General features: G+C 46.4%; 1 protein-coding gene across 1 annotated transcript in view; it reads left to right on the plus strand.

Moving 5' to 3' along the window:
* Positions 1-1,473: 1,473 nt before the first annotated feature.
* The window catches only part of COL20A1 (collagen type XX alpha 1 chain), a 249,980-nt gene continuing 235,534 nt past the window's right edge, over positions 1,474-15,919 (plus strand). The window contains exons 1-2 of the mRNA XM_075350433.1: positions 1,474-1,512; positions 4,076-4,158. Of these exons, the coding sequence (XP_075206548.1) occupies positions 4,086-4,158 (73 nt within the window). The 5' untranslated portion in view covers positions 1,474-1,512; positions 4,076-4,085. The remainder of the gene's footprint in view (positions 1,513-4,075; positions 4,159-15,919) is intronic.

The raw sequence follows: 15,919 nt of genomic DNA on the forward strand, positions 1-15,919 counted from the left end.
CACAGCTCTGCTAAATGCCCACAGACATACACAGGTCTGCTACATTCCCCCAGACATACATGGCTCTGCTACATGCCCATAGATGGATGGGCAATAGAACTGGAGTAACAGAGGCTTCTAATCTACCATAGCTCTTCAGCCTCATTTGCATATTAATTCAAACTCTGATTTCTTAGTAACCGAGGAACAGACTGGCCATGTAAAGGTAAACCTGTACTTGTCTTTGACAGAGCTACATGTGCATATAAATAACTTGTGGGGAGAAATCCTAGTGACAGATTCCCTTTAAGTCTTTTTGTAAAATATGTGACCTATTGATGTTCTAAAACAGAATTGCCTTTTCAGAGTCTGGGAGTGCTGAGTAACAACCAATTTTGTTAGCTGCATTAGGGATGATAGTGGTTGTCACCCGTTGTTCTCAGATTTTAGCCTAATTATGCGCTGGGCTATTATTTAAACGCCCATACAATTTAAAGGAGAGAGACGTGAGCATGGACGGTCGCCTGTGCGTTGGACCCATTGGACCCTGGATGTGAGATATATGAGTCCTACCTACACAATGTATCAAAATGAAGGGCATGAATTGTGGATATGCCATAAATGTCTGAGATGAGATAGCCCTTTAGGCTATGTTCACACTATGTGTCTATTAAAGACAGACAAACTCATTGCGCTTTTCCAAGGACAAGATGCTTCAGGTAACCTTGGTGTCTTTTTTTGTGTTTGTTTTTTTCGGTTATTACTTGAGTGTTTTTCTGGCCTTGTTTTGCCACCGGTGTTTTTTTTTGGAGGGTTTCTATATGGGATTTATGTTTTTTACTTTTGTTTTCCGGTTGTTTTTTCACTCCATTGAGTAATGAAGAAACTGCTAGCGTTTTTTAAGCAAGAACAAAAAACGGTCATCTTCCCGGCATCTTTTGAGCTTTCTCATTGACTTGTACTGAAAAGTACAGAGCATCTTTTGAGATAAAAGTCCACAAGAACGGACTAATCGCTTTGTGACTTTGGAAACCTAAAGTGGTTGTAAGACATTCAAAAGACTGAATGTGTGAACAAGTCGCTTTTACATTCATTGGAGCATTTTATGAGAGGTTTTTCAGGGGATTTTCACTGTGGAATTTGCCTGAAAAAGTTGACGTATGCTTATACCCTTATGGGGGGGCTACATGACTCTCTGGGCATCTAGAAAAGATAATTGATGTTCTTTTGTTCTCCAGCTCCCCCAGACCCTCTTCTTTCTGCTCCTATGATTGATGACCTATGGCTCACTCTTGTATCACTGCTGGTTATGGGTCTAAGAAAGTTGGAGGACAGCTCTTGATATTCTGAATGACAGAAGTTCTCATTCCTGCTGTGCCGGGGTGTGCAGTAGTAGTGGGATGTGGTGTCTGGCAGATGTGCTTCAGGGTTGGGCAGTGGGAGGTGTTGAGATATAATCTGTCATCTCTCCTATATCCCACAGTGAGCTGGGACCCTCTTCATATCATGGAGTGACTGGTGACGCAGACACTGGTGAGTGAGCGAGGGTCTAGGGTGGGGGTATAATGTCACCTGTATACTCATAAGTAGGTTATTTCCTATGGTCACTATATTGCATGGCCAGGAGTTCACCACCATTATTTAGGTATTTTATGGCATATGTGGGCACTCTATAGCCCCATTATGTGGGTACTGTGTGGCACCAATACGTAAGCACTCAAGCAGTACTTGGGTTCTATATAGAAGGATTATATGGGTCTGCATGTAGTTACTCTGTCACTTTTATATGGACACTGTGTGGCACTACTATATACGTACCATACGGAATGAGGTAAGCACTATACAGCAGTATTCTATGGGCATGGTATAGAAGAATTATCTAACATACTGTATATCAGCTTTATGTAGACAGTAGGCACTCTAAGGCACTATTATACTAACGTATAAGCACTCTACAGCAGCATTATTTATTTGGGTACTGTATTGGAGGATTATGTAGGTACACTACATAGCAGCATTATGTGCTTACATTATGTGCATTACATTATTTATTGGGAACTGATTGGTATTTTTATGTACATTGTGTGGCCTGTACAGAATTTAGTGGTCACAATACAGCAGCATTATATGCGCACTACAGTATATGGAAGTATTATATGCACATTGTAAAGAAGCTTTATGTAGGCACTTTAAGGCACTCTTGTTTGGACACTGGCACTAGTATATAAGCACTATATAGCAGCATTCTTCGGGTAGCGCATGGGATAATTATGTGACCACACTATACAGCAGCATTCTATGTGCACTATATGGAAGTATATACACACTGTATAGAATCTTTATTTAGGCACTTTATGGCACTCTTCTTGTGTGGACATTGGCACTAGTATATAAGCACTATACAGCAGCATTCTATGCTCACTATATGGAAGTATTATAGGCACTGTTTGGTATTTTTATGTACATTGTGTAGCCTGTACAGAATTAAGTGGTGTCTATACAACAGCATTATATGCGCACTACAGTATATGGAAGTATTATATACACATTGTATAGAAGATTTATGTAGGCACTTTATGATACTATTGTTTGGACACTGGCACTAGTATATAATCACTATACAGCAACAATGTATGAATACTGCATGGAATAATTATGTGACCACACTATACAGCAGCATTCTATGCACATTATATGGAAGTATTATATGCACATTGTATGGAAGCTTTATGTAGGCACTTTATGGCACTCTTGTGTGAACATTGACACTAGTATATAAGCACTCTACAACAGCATTGTATGGGTACTACATGGGAGAATTATGTGACCACACTATATAGCAGCATTATGTGATTATAGATTATACTGAATTATGTGTACAGAACTGTTATACTTTATTATTGTACTCTTCTTTGTCTTTTTCTACTCACGCTTTATCTGAGCGCTTTGCGGCACTATTATGTAAGCACCATATTTAATTGCTATATGGACTATATATTGCTTCCTTTCACTAACTGCAAAGATCTAGAATATAGGGCGGTATGGAAATGAATTCTTTAGGTCATTCACTCCACTTTTGTATGTAAAAAAAAGTCCCAAATCATGGCGCCCTTTTCTTTTTTCAGAAGTTTGTGCCTTTTTTTTTAATCTAGAGGAGAAGGGATGGCAAGGAGAAGTGGTTTAGGCACAAAATGCAGCAGAAGTCTGCGTCTACCCATGACGGGTATAGATTTCATTGCCTGGACTTTTTTCTCTATGACACAAACTGGTGTATGGGACGCCAATGTGATAGATCAGGGGGCTAATTGAGTCTGCACCCCCAGATCAGGTCCTGCTGTTATACGGGTGGGCTTTGTATCCCTGGACCCTGTAGGTTGTGCAGTGTCTCAGATCAGGGCATTCACCACTACTTCTATGTAAATTCCTTAATTGATTGCAATCTGTCCCAGACACAGCACCGCTATATACCTGCCCTTCTAGGAAGCAGCATTTGAAGGGATGGGGAAGGTTGTAGCGGGAAAGGGGGGAGAGGTTTTTTCCCTATAAACCGTTTATAGAAATCTGCACCAATGTCTCATGAAAGCAAACCATTACCGTATGCCATGGTAGAGACTAAGGACCTCACAAAGAAGGACCCTACGTATGGCAGCCCCTCCATACTGACAGAGCGTCGTGTAGTGGTGTAACTATAGGGGTGCAGAGGGTCGCACATCAGCCTAGTCAGGCACAGGTAGGTACATATGCTATTCCGGAGCTTGGGAAAGCTGTATGACATCTTTGGTGAGAGCTATAGCTATAGCCGTACTGGTTGTCAGCTGTCTCTCTGTACATATGGGCTGGGTGCTAAGCAACAGATGGACACAATGGTGCTTTTCCAGGTTCCCAAATAGAAAATCTGTCTAGTAATGCAGCAATATGGGAAAGCTTGGTGTAGAGGCAGTGCCGTCATATTGCTGGCCACTCAGCTTTCCCAGAGGCAGAGAAGTCTGATGTTACATTTGATACACTGAGGAGGGGGCACATTATAATCAGTTCTATGAATATAAGATATTTCAGGTTTATCATCTCACCTGTCTCATTCCATCCGTCCTGACAGATCAATCACTATGGCGCTCACACCCTCTATGCTGCTGCTTGCCGCCATTTTCATCCAGGTTGTCAGAAGTCAACAGAATCCAGGTAAGATGATGTGACTCCAGGGATGGGAGTGCAGCCGGTGCCCCCAGGCCGGAGACTTCAAGCTCATCCATAAAGTGAATTCTCATATTCACCTCTATTAAGGTTTCTCATATTGTATTCATCTATATCTGAGTCTCCTCCACAGGTGAAAACCAGTAATGGCAGCTATCACAGGATCCTAAGGGGTTCTCACCCAGCTTTACATAGGCCCTGAGTGGTACATTATAATTGTGCAATGTTATTCAGGGATACTGTGCTGTTTGTTACGTTGGCACAGTGGTTGTCACTGTTCTGTGGGCAACTTTGATATGGGGGCACTATGGTTGTCACTGTTTTGTGGGTGGCTTTGTTATGGGGGCACAGTGCACGTTGGAACCGTGGTTGCCACAGTTCTGTAAGTGGCTTTGTTATAGGAGCACAGTAGTTGTCACTATTCCGTGGGTGGCTTTGTTATGGGGTCACAGTGGTTGTCACTGTTCTGCAAGTGGCTTTGTTATGGGTGTGCCACCCCCCGTCAGCAGCCGGACTGCTCGGATCCGGACCCGCGGTGGCTCGAGGGGTCTCCGGACCCCGGGGTCGTGTGGCCACTCAAATAAAGGGGGGCTATGTACAGGGGATGGTGTAGAAAGTTCGTTACGCCACCCGTGGTGTGTGGTAAGGGTGAAGTACCACCGCTGCGGCTGGGAGTACCCGGTGGCGATGGTGTGGGCAGCCAGGTGTTTAATCCCTCCATGGGTAGGGGGGATGCCCCGGGACTCGGTGATGGTGTTGGGGAGGTGCCGTTGGGCCGGTAAGGGTTAATTGCGTACTCACTCAGTCTAATAACGCTGATGCTGACAACTGTGGTAAACCAAAGATTTTGATGCCACTGCAGCAGGGAGGGAGCACGCCTGGATCCCGTGCCCGTTGGTGTTGCTTGTTAGCTTGTGACCTTAACCTTGGCACCTCTTTCTGTAGTTGGCCCCTTTCAGCTTAAAACTAAACGGGTCCCGCTCACCCGTATGGCTAATGGAATGAGCTTGCTCTCAGAGTTCACGCTTGGGATTTTGTGGACTATGCAGTGGGAAAGTCCTATCCCACTCGTTGCGCTAGTACCCCGATTTTGGAGCGGGTGGAGAACGAATCTTTAAGGCTCCGTCCTCGTCGGGTGAATTGCCAGGGCGCCTGAAGCTACTTCCTGGCCTGGGGTCCACGTACCCCGTCATGCCCTGGCCCCTGCCCGGTGATGGCACTAGGCCGCCGGCTGTCCTCCTCGACAGTCCGTGCCCCTTGTCATGATCACCTGCGACCGGGGTCCAGCTCCTACCAGGCCCAGACAAACGTCTGCCACCTAGTAAACGAGGAGCTCAGCTCCTGACCTCTCCACTTGAGAGTCACTGCTCAACTCACTTGTGACCTCTCCTCTTGAGAGTCACTCCTCAACTGACTATCTCCTAACACTCCTGACCTCACCTTAACCAACCCCCCAAGGAGCCAGCCCTATTCTCTTAAGGCTGTCCACTGGTGTGTCTGGCGGGTGTGGTGCAGAGTGTTCCTAGGGTTTTGATTAGATTGGTCTTAGCAACACCAAAGGTCAGGGACCTGTAACCAAGGAGGAGGTGGATATCACGCAGAAGGGCAGATTGCACAATACCCTGTGACAACCTGATAGGCCAGGGCGTCACATTCCCCCTTGGTTAAACGTAGCTCGTCCCCGAACTACAGGACAACAGAGATTTATTCTTTTTTTTTTTCAAAACTGTGGAAAAGGTAGAAAAAGGGGTTAACATTTTTATTAACATTTTCATACCACACAGGGGAGGCACTTTTCTTAAAGGGAACCTGTCATCAGAAATTTAGCTTTAAACCTAAAAGTTTCCCCCACTGCAGCTCCTGGGCTGCATTCTAGCAAGGTTCCTGTACTTTTTGTGGCCCCTTTTAAACCAAATTAAATACTTTATAAACTTGTACCTTTTGCTATGTAAATTTTGTAAATCATCCATGGGGGCGGGCTCTCTGGTGACCGTTGCTGTTCCTCCAGCAGATTTACGCCGCCCCCCAACGCTGAATTTCATATCTCAGGACGCCGCCCCTGGGTGCCCGTGGTCCCGCGCATGCGCTGTGCGACTGTAGCGGGACTGTGCACTTTATGCACGTGTGACCGCTGGTGATGTTTTGCGCAGGCACGAGGTTATGGGCGGCGCTGTGAGTGTCATCAGCAAGTGCCGCCCATAACCTCGTGACCACACTTTCCACTCTTCCTCCAGCGTTCTGCGCAAGCACTTGCTGGCCAGATGACCCGACGTCACCTCTTTCCCATCTTGCCCTGCTGCAGGGTAAGATGGGAAGGAGGTGACGTCAGGTCATTTGGCCGGCGAGCGCTTGCGCAGAATGCTGGAGGCAGTGGGGGAAAGTGCGTCCACGAGATTATGGGTGGGCACTTGCGATGCAATCACAGCGCCGCCCATAATCTCATGCTTGTGACACACGTCACCAGCGATCCTAGCGTGAGCAGCACCTCGGGCGCAGTGGGCGGCGTCCTAATGGATGAAATGGAAAGTGGGGGGACGGCGTCAATGTGCTGGAGGAACAGCAATGGTCAGCAGAGAGCCCGCCCCCATGGACGATTTACAAAATTTACATAGCAAAAGGTACAAGTTTCTAAAGTATTTAATTTGGTTTAAAAGGGCGGCACGGTGGCTCAGTGGCTAGCACTGCAGTCTTGCAGCGCTGGGGTCCTGGGTTCAAATCCCACCAAGGACACCATCTGCAAGGAGTTTGTATGTTCTCCCCGTGTTTGCGTGGGTTTCCTCCGGGTACTCCGGTTTCCTCCCACATTCCAAAGACATACAGATAGGGACTCTAGATTGTGAGCCCCAATGGGGACAGTGTTGCCAATGTATGCCAATGTATGTAAAGTGCTATGGAATTAATAGCGCTATATAAATGAATAAAATTATTATTATTATTATAATTATTATTATTATTATTAAAAGGGGCCACAAAAAGTACAGGAACCTTGCTAGAATGCAGCCCAGGAGCTGCAGAGGGGGAAACTTTTAGGTTTCAAACTAAATTTCTGATGACAGGTTCCCTTTAAACGTTACTAAACCTTTTATGAGCTGGTTAATTAAGCACTTATTTACTAACATTTCTATATGGAAAATGACAAACTGTGGAAAATAACAAACAAAAACACCGATACCTAACAGTTCTATGGCATTGTTAAACTACTGGTATTTTTAGCATTTTTCTTTCAAACTATCGGGTCCCGTAGCCATGCCTCCTTGCGGCTACATACTACCAACGCTGGCACAAACTCTTCTTCAGGCATCGCATGCTTGGTCACCTCCAGGGCATACCAGCCCCACTCTCCGCAATGCCTGGTGTAAGTGGCCATCTCTTTGGGTTGGAGTTTGCGCTCGGGGTGCCCCCAGGGGAGATGCAGTGCTACGTCCCGCCAGGACACAAACACCCCAGCTGTGAGGCCTGCTTCTCGGATGAAACCCCACCCTTATTCGGGGTCAAATCGATCTACGAGACCACAGCACCGTGGCCCCCTTACTCGTGAAGCAGCGCTCCTCACCTGCTCCTTTTCTGCTCTGTTGCAGGTGGCAAGCTCCCGCCATCGCCGGTTTCGCGTGGTGATCTCAGCCTGTAATCATTGGTAATGTCGTTCCCAGTAGGGGGCGTCAGCGTCTGGCCTCAGCTTCTTAGCTGGCTCTGGTTTGATGTGGACTCTTGCGTCCCCAACAGCCATCGGGATGCCACGCGGCAGTGGAACCGGTGGATCTTTGGGCTCCACTTCCGTATCTGCAGGTAGAAAGACCGACAGCTCCGCAGCTGGGGTTGCAGGGTCCAGGTGCTCTGACTCTGAGGACGGGCCCGGTGATGCGGCCCAGTCTGGTCTGGCCGGGGTCCGGATGACCGCTGTCATGACAGGGATGAGGGACAGCACCGTGGTTTCTGTAGCTGGAGCTTCCTTTGAAGACATTGAAGGTTCTGCTGCCGAGATTGGTGTGGGCAGATCGGTGTCCGCTGAGGATGGGGTAGATGACGGTGTAGGGCTCACCGCGAGTGGGGGCGGTCCAGATCCCTCAGCCGCTGTGGCCAGATTGGGCAATCAATAGGGACTGGCTAACCGCTTACCCTCTCTTCACGTGGGATATCAATCTCTCAGGCTCGCACCGCCATCGCCAGGCTCCTCATCTCTTCCCTCCAGTGGTTTAGGATGAACAAGAACTGCGTCCGCATTCTTCTGCACAGCTGCTCTGGCACTTCCTCTATCCATGTAGCGGTCCTGGGAATAGCACGTTCCGGTGACAAGTCTCTCTTCGCCATCTTTCCTCTGCATTGTCCAGAAACGTTATGGCAGAGTCCTGGCGTCCCTGCTTCACTTCCGCTGTTGTTACGTTCCGGCACGCCCCCTCGGTTTTCACTCTGCACTCTTTCACGCGCTGTGGCCCTCTGGGAACTTCCGGTTCCGGCCTCACACACAGGACGAAGGGCGGGGCTTCTGCTTCGCGCACTTTCACGGGGAAGATGGCATTTTGGCGCGAAAAGATGGCAGAAAATGTCGCAATTGGCGGGAAAAGGAATTTTGACTCGCGATTTTCGACTTCAAGGCGCACGTCACCCAGGTAATTGGGTCCTGCTCGGATCCTGTTTGTGACACGAGGAAATTCGAGGTGTGCCTCCCCCGCGTCATCAGCCGGTCTGCTTGGATCCGGATCCGCGGTGGCTCGAGGGGTCTCCGGACCCGGGGGTTGTGTGGCCACTCCAATAAAGGGGGGCTATGTACAGGGGATGGTGTGGAAAGTTCGTGTCGCCACCCGTGGTGTGTGGTATTGAGTCACTTTTCTACTGACTGTCTCCTAACACTCCTGACCTCCCCTTAACCAACCCCCCAAGTGGCCAGCCCTATTCCCTTTAGGCTGTCCACTGGTGTGTCTGGTGGGTGTGGTGCAGAGTAATCCTAGGGTTTTGATTAGCTTGTTCTTAGCAATACCAAATGTCAGGGACCCGTAACCAAGGAGGAGGTGAATATTATGCAAAAGGGCAGATTGCACAATACCCTGTGACGACCTGATAGGCCAGGGCGTCACATGGGGGCACACTGATTGTCACTATTCCATGGGTGGCTTTGTTATTGGGGTACAGTGGGTGTCACTGTTCTGTTGGTGGCTTTGTTATGGGGTCACAGTGGCTGTCACTGTTCTGTGGGAGGGGTTTGCTATGAGGACACAGTGGTTGTAACTGTTCTGTGGGTGACTTTGTTATGAGGGCACAATGTTTACAACAGTTCTGTGGGTGGCTTTATGGGGCACAGTAGTTGCCACAGTTCTCTGGATGACCTTGTTACTGGATCAGAGGGGGCAGTATTTATGATGTGTGTAAAGCGCTGTGGAATTAATAGTACTATATATTATTACTAGCTGTAGTACCCGGGCGTTGCCTGTGATAGTAACTGTCTCTCTGTCTCTCTCCTAGTCTCTGTCTGTCTGCCTCTGTCTGTCTGTCTCTGTGTGTCTGTCTCTGTCTGTCTGTATCAGTCTCTCTGTCTGTCTCTGTATCAGTGTCTCTGTCTGTATCAATCTCTCTGTCTCTCTCTATCTCTGTCTGTCTCTCTCTGTCTGTCTGTCTCTCTCTATCTCTGTGTCTGTCTCTCTCTATGTGTCTGTCAGTCTCTTTCCCCATCTGTCTCTTTCCCCGTCTGTCTCTTTCCCCGTCTGTCTCTTTCCCCGTCTGTCTCTTTCCCCGTCTGTCTCTTTCCCCGTCTATCTCTTTCCCCATCTGTCTCTTTCCCCGTCTGTCTCTTTCCCCGTCTGTCTCTTTCCACGTCTGTCTCTGTCTCTTTCCCTGTCTCTTTACTTGTCTGTCATTTTCCCTGTCTCTTTACTTGTCTCTGTCTCTTTCCCTGTCTCTTTCCTTGTCTTTCCCTGTCTGCCTGTCTCTTTCCCTGTCTATCTGTGTCTGTCTGCCCCGTCTGTCTCTTTGACTGTCTATCTCTCTCTCTCTTTCCCTGTCTGCCTCTTACGCTGTCTGTGTCTGTCTTTCTGTCTCTTTCTATCTCTCTCTATCCGTCTCCCCACCGACATCTTATTACCTCACACCTAAGCTTCTTATACTAACAATTTATTTTGTTCCTATAGCAACCAATTACAGCTCCTATTAATAACCTAATAGCTCGCAGCTCCATTAACTTTAATGGAGGCAGGTTTTTTGGAGAGTAACTGTAAAGCGCGGGGTTAAATTTTCTCGTCCAAACATGTCTATGACGTTCCCTGAGTCACATGGGGTGCCTTTGCAAAATTTCATGATTGGAAATGTGATGGTGCAGATTCCCTTAGCGGACACACACACACACACACACACACACACACACACACACACACACACACTCATTCATTCATTCATTCATTCATTCATTCATTCATACATACATACATACATACACATACATATATATATATATATGCATACATACATGCACTTAGCTTTATATATTAGACTAGCTGTACTACCCGGCTTCGCCCGGGTTCATAACTGTTATTAACAAAATAGAATGTATTAACAAAAATTTATTCTGCACACAAACACCACAAAACAAATAGATAGAAATGTAATTATTAAAAGGGAAAAACTAAGCTAATAGAAGCATTTCACAACATATATTTCAACACCACAGATATTCCACATAGATTTAACTAAATTGGCCAAGTAATGTGCTCCGTCTGTCTCTTTCCATGTCTGTCTCTTTCCATGTCTGTCTCTTTCCCCGTCTGTCTCTTTCCCCGTCTGTCTCTTTCCCCATCTGTCTCTTTCCCAGGTCTGTCTCTTTCCCCGTCTGTCTCCCCGTCTCTTTGTTTATGTCTTTTCCTGTCTGTCTCTTTCCCTGTCTGCCTCTCTCTGTCTGTCTCTTTCCCCATCTGTCTCTTTCCCAGGTCTGTCTCTTTCCCCGTCTGTCTACCCGTCTCTTTGTTTGTCTTTTCCTGTCTGTCTCTTTCCCTGTCTGCCTCTCTCTGTCTGTCTCTTTGCCCGGTCGGTCTCTTTCCCGGTCTGTCTCTTTCCCGGTCTGTCTCTTTCCCGGTCTGTCTCTTTCCCGGTCTGTCTCTTTCCCGGTCTGTCTCTTTCCCAGGTCTGTCTCTTTCCCAGTCTGTCTCCCCGTCTCTTTGTTTATGTCTTTTCCTGTCTGCCTCTCTCTGTCTGCCTCTCTCTGTCTGTCTCTTTGCCCGTCTGTCTCTTTGCCCGTCTGTCTCTTTGCCCGTCTGTCTCTTTGCCCGTCTTTCTCTTTCCCGGTCTGTCTCTTTCCCGGTCTGTCTCTTTCCCGGTCTGTCTCTTTCCCGGTCTGTCTCTTTCCCGGTCTGTCTCTTTCCCGGTCTGTCTCTTTCCCGGTCTGTCTCTTTCCCAGGTCTGTCTCTTTCCCAGTCTGTCTCCCCGTCTCTTTGTTTATGTCTTTTCCTGTCTGCCTCTCTGTCTGCCTCTCTCTGTCTGTCTCTTTGCCCGTCTGTCTCTTTGCCCGTCTGTCTCTTTGCCCGTCTGTCTCTTTGCCCGTCTTTCTCTTTGCCCGTCTTTCTCTTTCCCGGTCTGTCTCTTTCCCGGTCTGTCTCTTTCCCGGTCTGTCTCTTTCCAGGGCTGTCTCTTTCCAGGGCTGTCTCTTTCCAGGGCTGTCTCTTTCCAGGGCTGTCTCTTTGCCCGCTCTGTCTCTTTGCCCGCTCTGTCTCTTTGCCTGCTCTGTCTCTTTCCAGGTCTATCTTTTTGCCAGTCTGTCTCTTTCCAGGTCTATCTCTTTGCCCGTCTGTCTCTTTCCAGGTCTATCTCTTTGCGCGTCTGTCTCTTTGAGTGTCTGTCTCTTTCCAGGGCTGTTTCTTTCTCCCGGCTGTCTCTTTGCCCGTTTGTTTCTTTCCCAGCCTGTCTCTCTCTGTCTGTCTATGGGGAGATAAGGTATGCACACCAGTGACTATGTAAGGGGAATACATGAAATAGCAGAAACTGCTGTGTGAATACTGACTTGAAAAATCCAATAGCTATATGTAAGAGTGAAAATGTGAAAAATGGAATCTGCATTACTGCCATGAACATATGAATAAAGAGAAATTTAGCTACTGAATTGATCAATGCAATAGAGCCCCAACACTACGCCAAAGTATTTCTCTACGTTGGGGTCCCTAGCTTGTGTGTGTCCTCTCATGCAGTTAAAAAACTTACCGTGTATGGGAAGCTGAGACCCAGGCTATATATGCGTATGATATGGATTGGCAATAGGTGTGAGTGGGGAGGGTTCACAAACGAAAAAGTTTTTCGTTTGTGAACCCTCCCCACTCACACCTATTGCCAATCCATATCATACGCATATATAGCCTGGGTCTCAGCTTCCCATACACGGTAGGTTTTTTAACTGCATGAGAGGACACACACAAGCTAGGGACCCCAACGTAGAGAAATACTTTGGCGTAGTGTTGGGGCTCTATTGCATTGATCAATTCAGTAGCTAAATTTCTCTTGATTCATATGTTCATGGCAGTAATGCAGATTCCATTTTTCACATTTTCACTCTTACATATAGCTATTGGATTTTTCAAGTCAGTATTCACACAGCAGTTTCTGCTATTTCATGTATTCCCCTTACATAGTCACTGGTGTGCATACCTTATCTCCCCATAGTGATGTTTTTTTAGGTTTTTGCACCCAGTTCAGACTTAGAATGGTGTTCCAAACGTTATTCCTTATTCTCTCTGTCTGTCTGTCTTTTTCTGTGTCTCTCTTTCCGTCTAACAGTTTATTTTGTTCCTATAGCAACCACTGACAGTTGCTATTTATAGTCTATAGCTCCCAGCTCCATACAGTTTAATGGCTGCAGGATTTTTGTAGAGTAACTGGAAAGCACGGAGTTAAATTTTCCCGCCCAAACATAGTCTATGACGTTCCCTGAGTCACATGGGGCGTCTGTGCAAAATTTCGAGATTAAACAAAAAGCCAGCACTAAATGTGCACTTCAGCACTAAAAATTCCAAACTGTACTTATTATAAAAATTTTGAGATTTTTGGCAAAAAATTGCAATTTCTTGAGCTACCCCGCCATGTCACGGCAAATCTCATTTGAGGCAGTCCTACACTAAAATATTTTTATAAAATGTGCCATACGGCCTGAAATAGACCAGGTGAGTGCTGCTAAGAGCAGTTCTACTATTCATATGTGAGGCCGTATGGCACATTTTATAAAAACATTTTAGTGTAGGACTGCCTCAAATGAGATTTGCCGTGACATGGCGGGGTAGCTCAAGAAATTGCAATTTTTTGCCAAAAATCTCAAAATTTTTATAATAAGTACAGTTTGGAATTTTTAGTGCTGAAGTGCACATCTAGTGCTGGCTTTTTGTTTTTTCTTCATAAAATTTCGAGATTGTAAATGCGACGGTGCGGATTCCTTTAGCAGACATACACACACACACACACACACACACACACACACACACACACACACACACACACACACACACACACACACACATACATACACTGAGCTTTATATATTAGATTATTATTATTAGGGCACAGTGACTGCCACAGTTCTGTAAGTGGATTTGTTATGGGGGCACAGTGTCGCTGTTATGGGGATGGCTTTATTATGGGACAGTGGTTATCACGACTATGAAGACAATGTAACTATTACTGATATGTGAGGCATCTGCCGTTGTTCTGGGGGCACTGTGTATATATTGCCCTTTGGCTATTTTTGCAGATTGCAGTATGGCATCTTATGGCTGCTGTGTATACTTTCTCACTGTATCCAGTCCTAATTTCAGGTGCTCTCTCTTCCTTGTTCTGATCCATTCTGGACTATTGGGTGTTTGTCCATCTCCCTCCCCTGCGTCCCCCGCTTTGTGTCTGTGTTGATCCAGCAGTAATGGATGTGTCGCCCGCTATGATTATGTTGCATTGTTATTAGCGGTCGGCGTGCACATTTTTGCACTGATCTTGAGTCTCATCGGTCATCTGACATCTTGGAGGACACTTGTCAGAAACAATTTAGGAGAAAGTTTGTTGACATCTAAATTTCGAGACAAAAGTTATAAAATATGTTTACTTCGGAGCGTTGTGATTTTCTCTGACCCCTGGTCACCCGTTCTGCTACAATTAGAGTCGGACCGAACACGACTGACACATTCTTGGGTCGTGTCTGCAGTAACAGGGTGTGAGGAGGGGGCCCTGGACCTGTCAATGTCACACTGTCTCCGACCCCTGAGACTGGGTAATGGCCCAGATGGGAAACAGAACGTGCTGAAGTGTGAGCTGGAGATAATGTCCGCCATTGTTCCCCACAGACAGGCTGCTCTTGTTCTTATCCTGAGAGGGCATCTCTGTTCTACGCGGGCAAAGAGCGGAAATCCTAAAGATGGCATCGGATCCGAGTGTTATTTATGGGGTTTGTAAGGAGAAAGAGGAGGTGTTCAGCATTTATCATTCCGGAACTTTATATCCATGCACATTGGTTGTCACCCAGTTTCCCCAAAATCAAACATTACTATTTTAAAATAAACTCATCTGTTAATACGATTATCCATTTCGTAGAATCCTTTTTTATTAGATTAACCCAATAATATACTTTCCAAAGTTTTTCCCATTACTAGGATTACCACAGCTACAAGGAAGGGAAGTATTTATTCTCCCTACTGTGCCTCCACAGGGAAGGAGAAGCATTACATGGTACCACAGACATCAGTGAGCTGTGCTTACAATGTGTGGTCATCTTGAGTCATCCTGAGTCCTTCTGAATCACAGACAGTAAGGAGCTGCCCGTGGTCTAAAGACTATTGGACCAATGGATGTAGATTGGCGTCCACGGCTCTAAGGGATGCAGACTTTTTCCAGCAGGGAGAATTGGTTATGTTAAGCTCATTGTGTTTTATTAGATATTTTGTTGCACATCAGTTTAAAGTGCACAATAAAATGGTAATGGTTGGGGAATGGCGCTGTAGGAGACACAGTTCACACGTACACATACTATGCTCATCCAGATGCTGGAGCCATGAGGTAGGGATGTGTCAGCTAGCTCTTAAGTACACAGAAGGCCAGGCATGAGATTGGTAATTATTGTAAAGCAATCATTCCATTAGTCTTGTTAGATTCACAGGGGCCTTTGTTCTCACAGCCTCTAGTCCCATTATGTGGATGGGGATGTAGATACAGTGGAGCCGTCACCACCGGGGGTCTCACATGCAGTTCCAGGTGAGGGTCATAAACTCAGGAAAATATCTCCACCAATGCACAGTTAGAATTGAGGGTTGGGGGTGGGGTGTTTCCTGGGGGCCGTGCTCAAACCCAGGTGGTGGCTTGGGGTATTTAGGACCCTGATGAGGGGTTGTTGCCAGTTGGAGCTGGATGCATGTGCTACGGTCGTGGTATTCACCGTCTGGAGGAGTATAGGCTGGTAAAGAGGCAGTGGAACTACCAGGTTTGAGATCTCGTGGACTAGGGGCATTTTATTTTGCCCATCTATTCGGAGTTGCTGTAAGACCGTGTACAAAAGAATAAAATTAATTGCATCGTTAACCTGCCTAGGTGATTAATACAACCCACAACCTCAGATCTTCGCATGCAAGTTCCCCATTTGATATACAGTCCTCAAATTAGGGATGATGCTATATTAACTCAATATGGCCTAATAGGGTATGTAAAAATGGGTTTTGTATATAAACCTAAAGGAAAGTTTAAAGCTTTTTATGAGGGAAAAAGCCAGATCAGACTCAAAAGGACATGATCCCAGTTATGTCCACATACA

This window comes from Anomaloglossus baeobatrachus, chromosome 5, assembly GCF_048569485.1.
Source record: "Anomaloglossus baeobatrachus isolate aAnoBae1 chromosome 5, aAnoBae1.hap1, whole genome shotgun sequence".
Lineage (NCBI taxonomy): Eukaryota > Metazoa > Chordata > Amphibia > Anura > Aromobatidae > Anomaloglossus > Anomaloglossus baeobatrachus.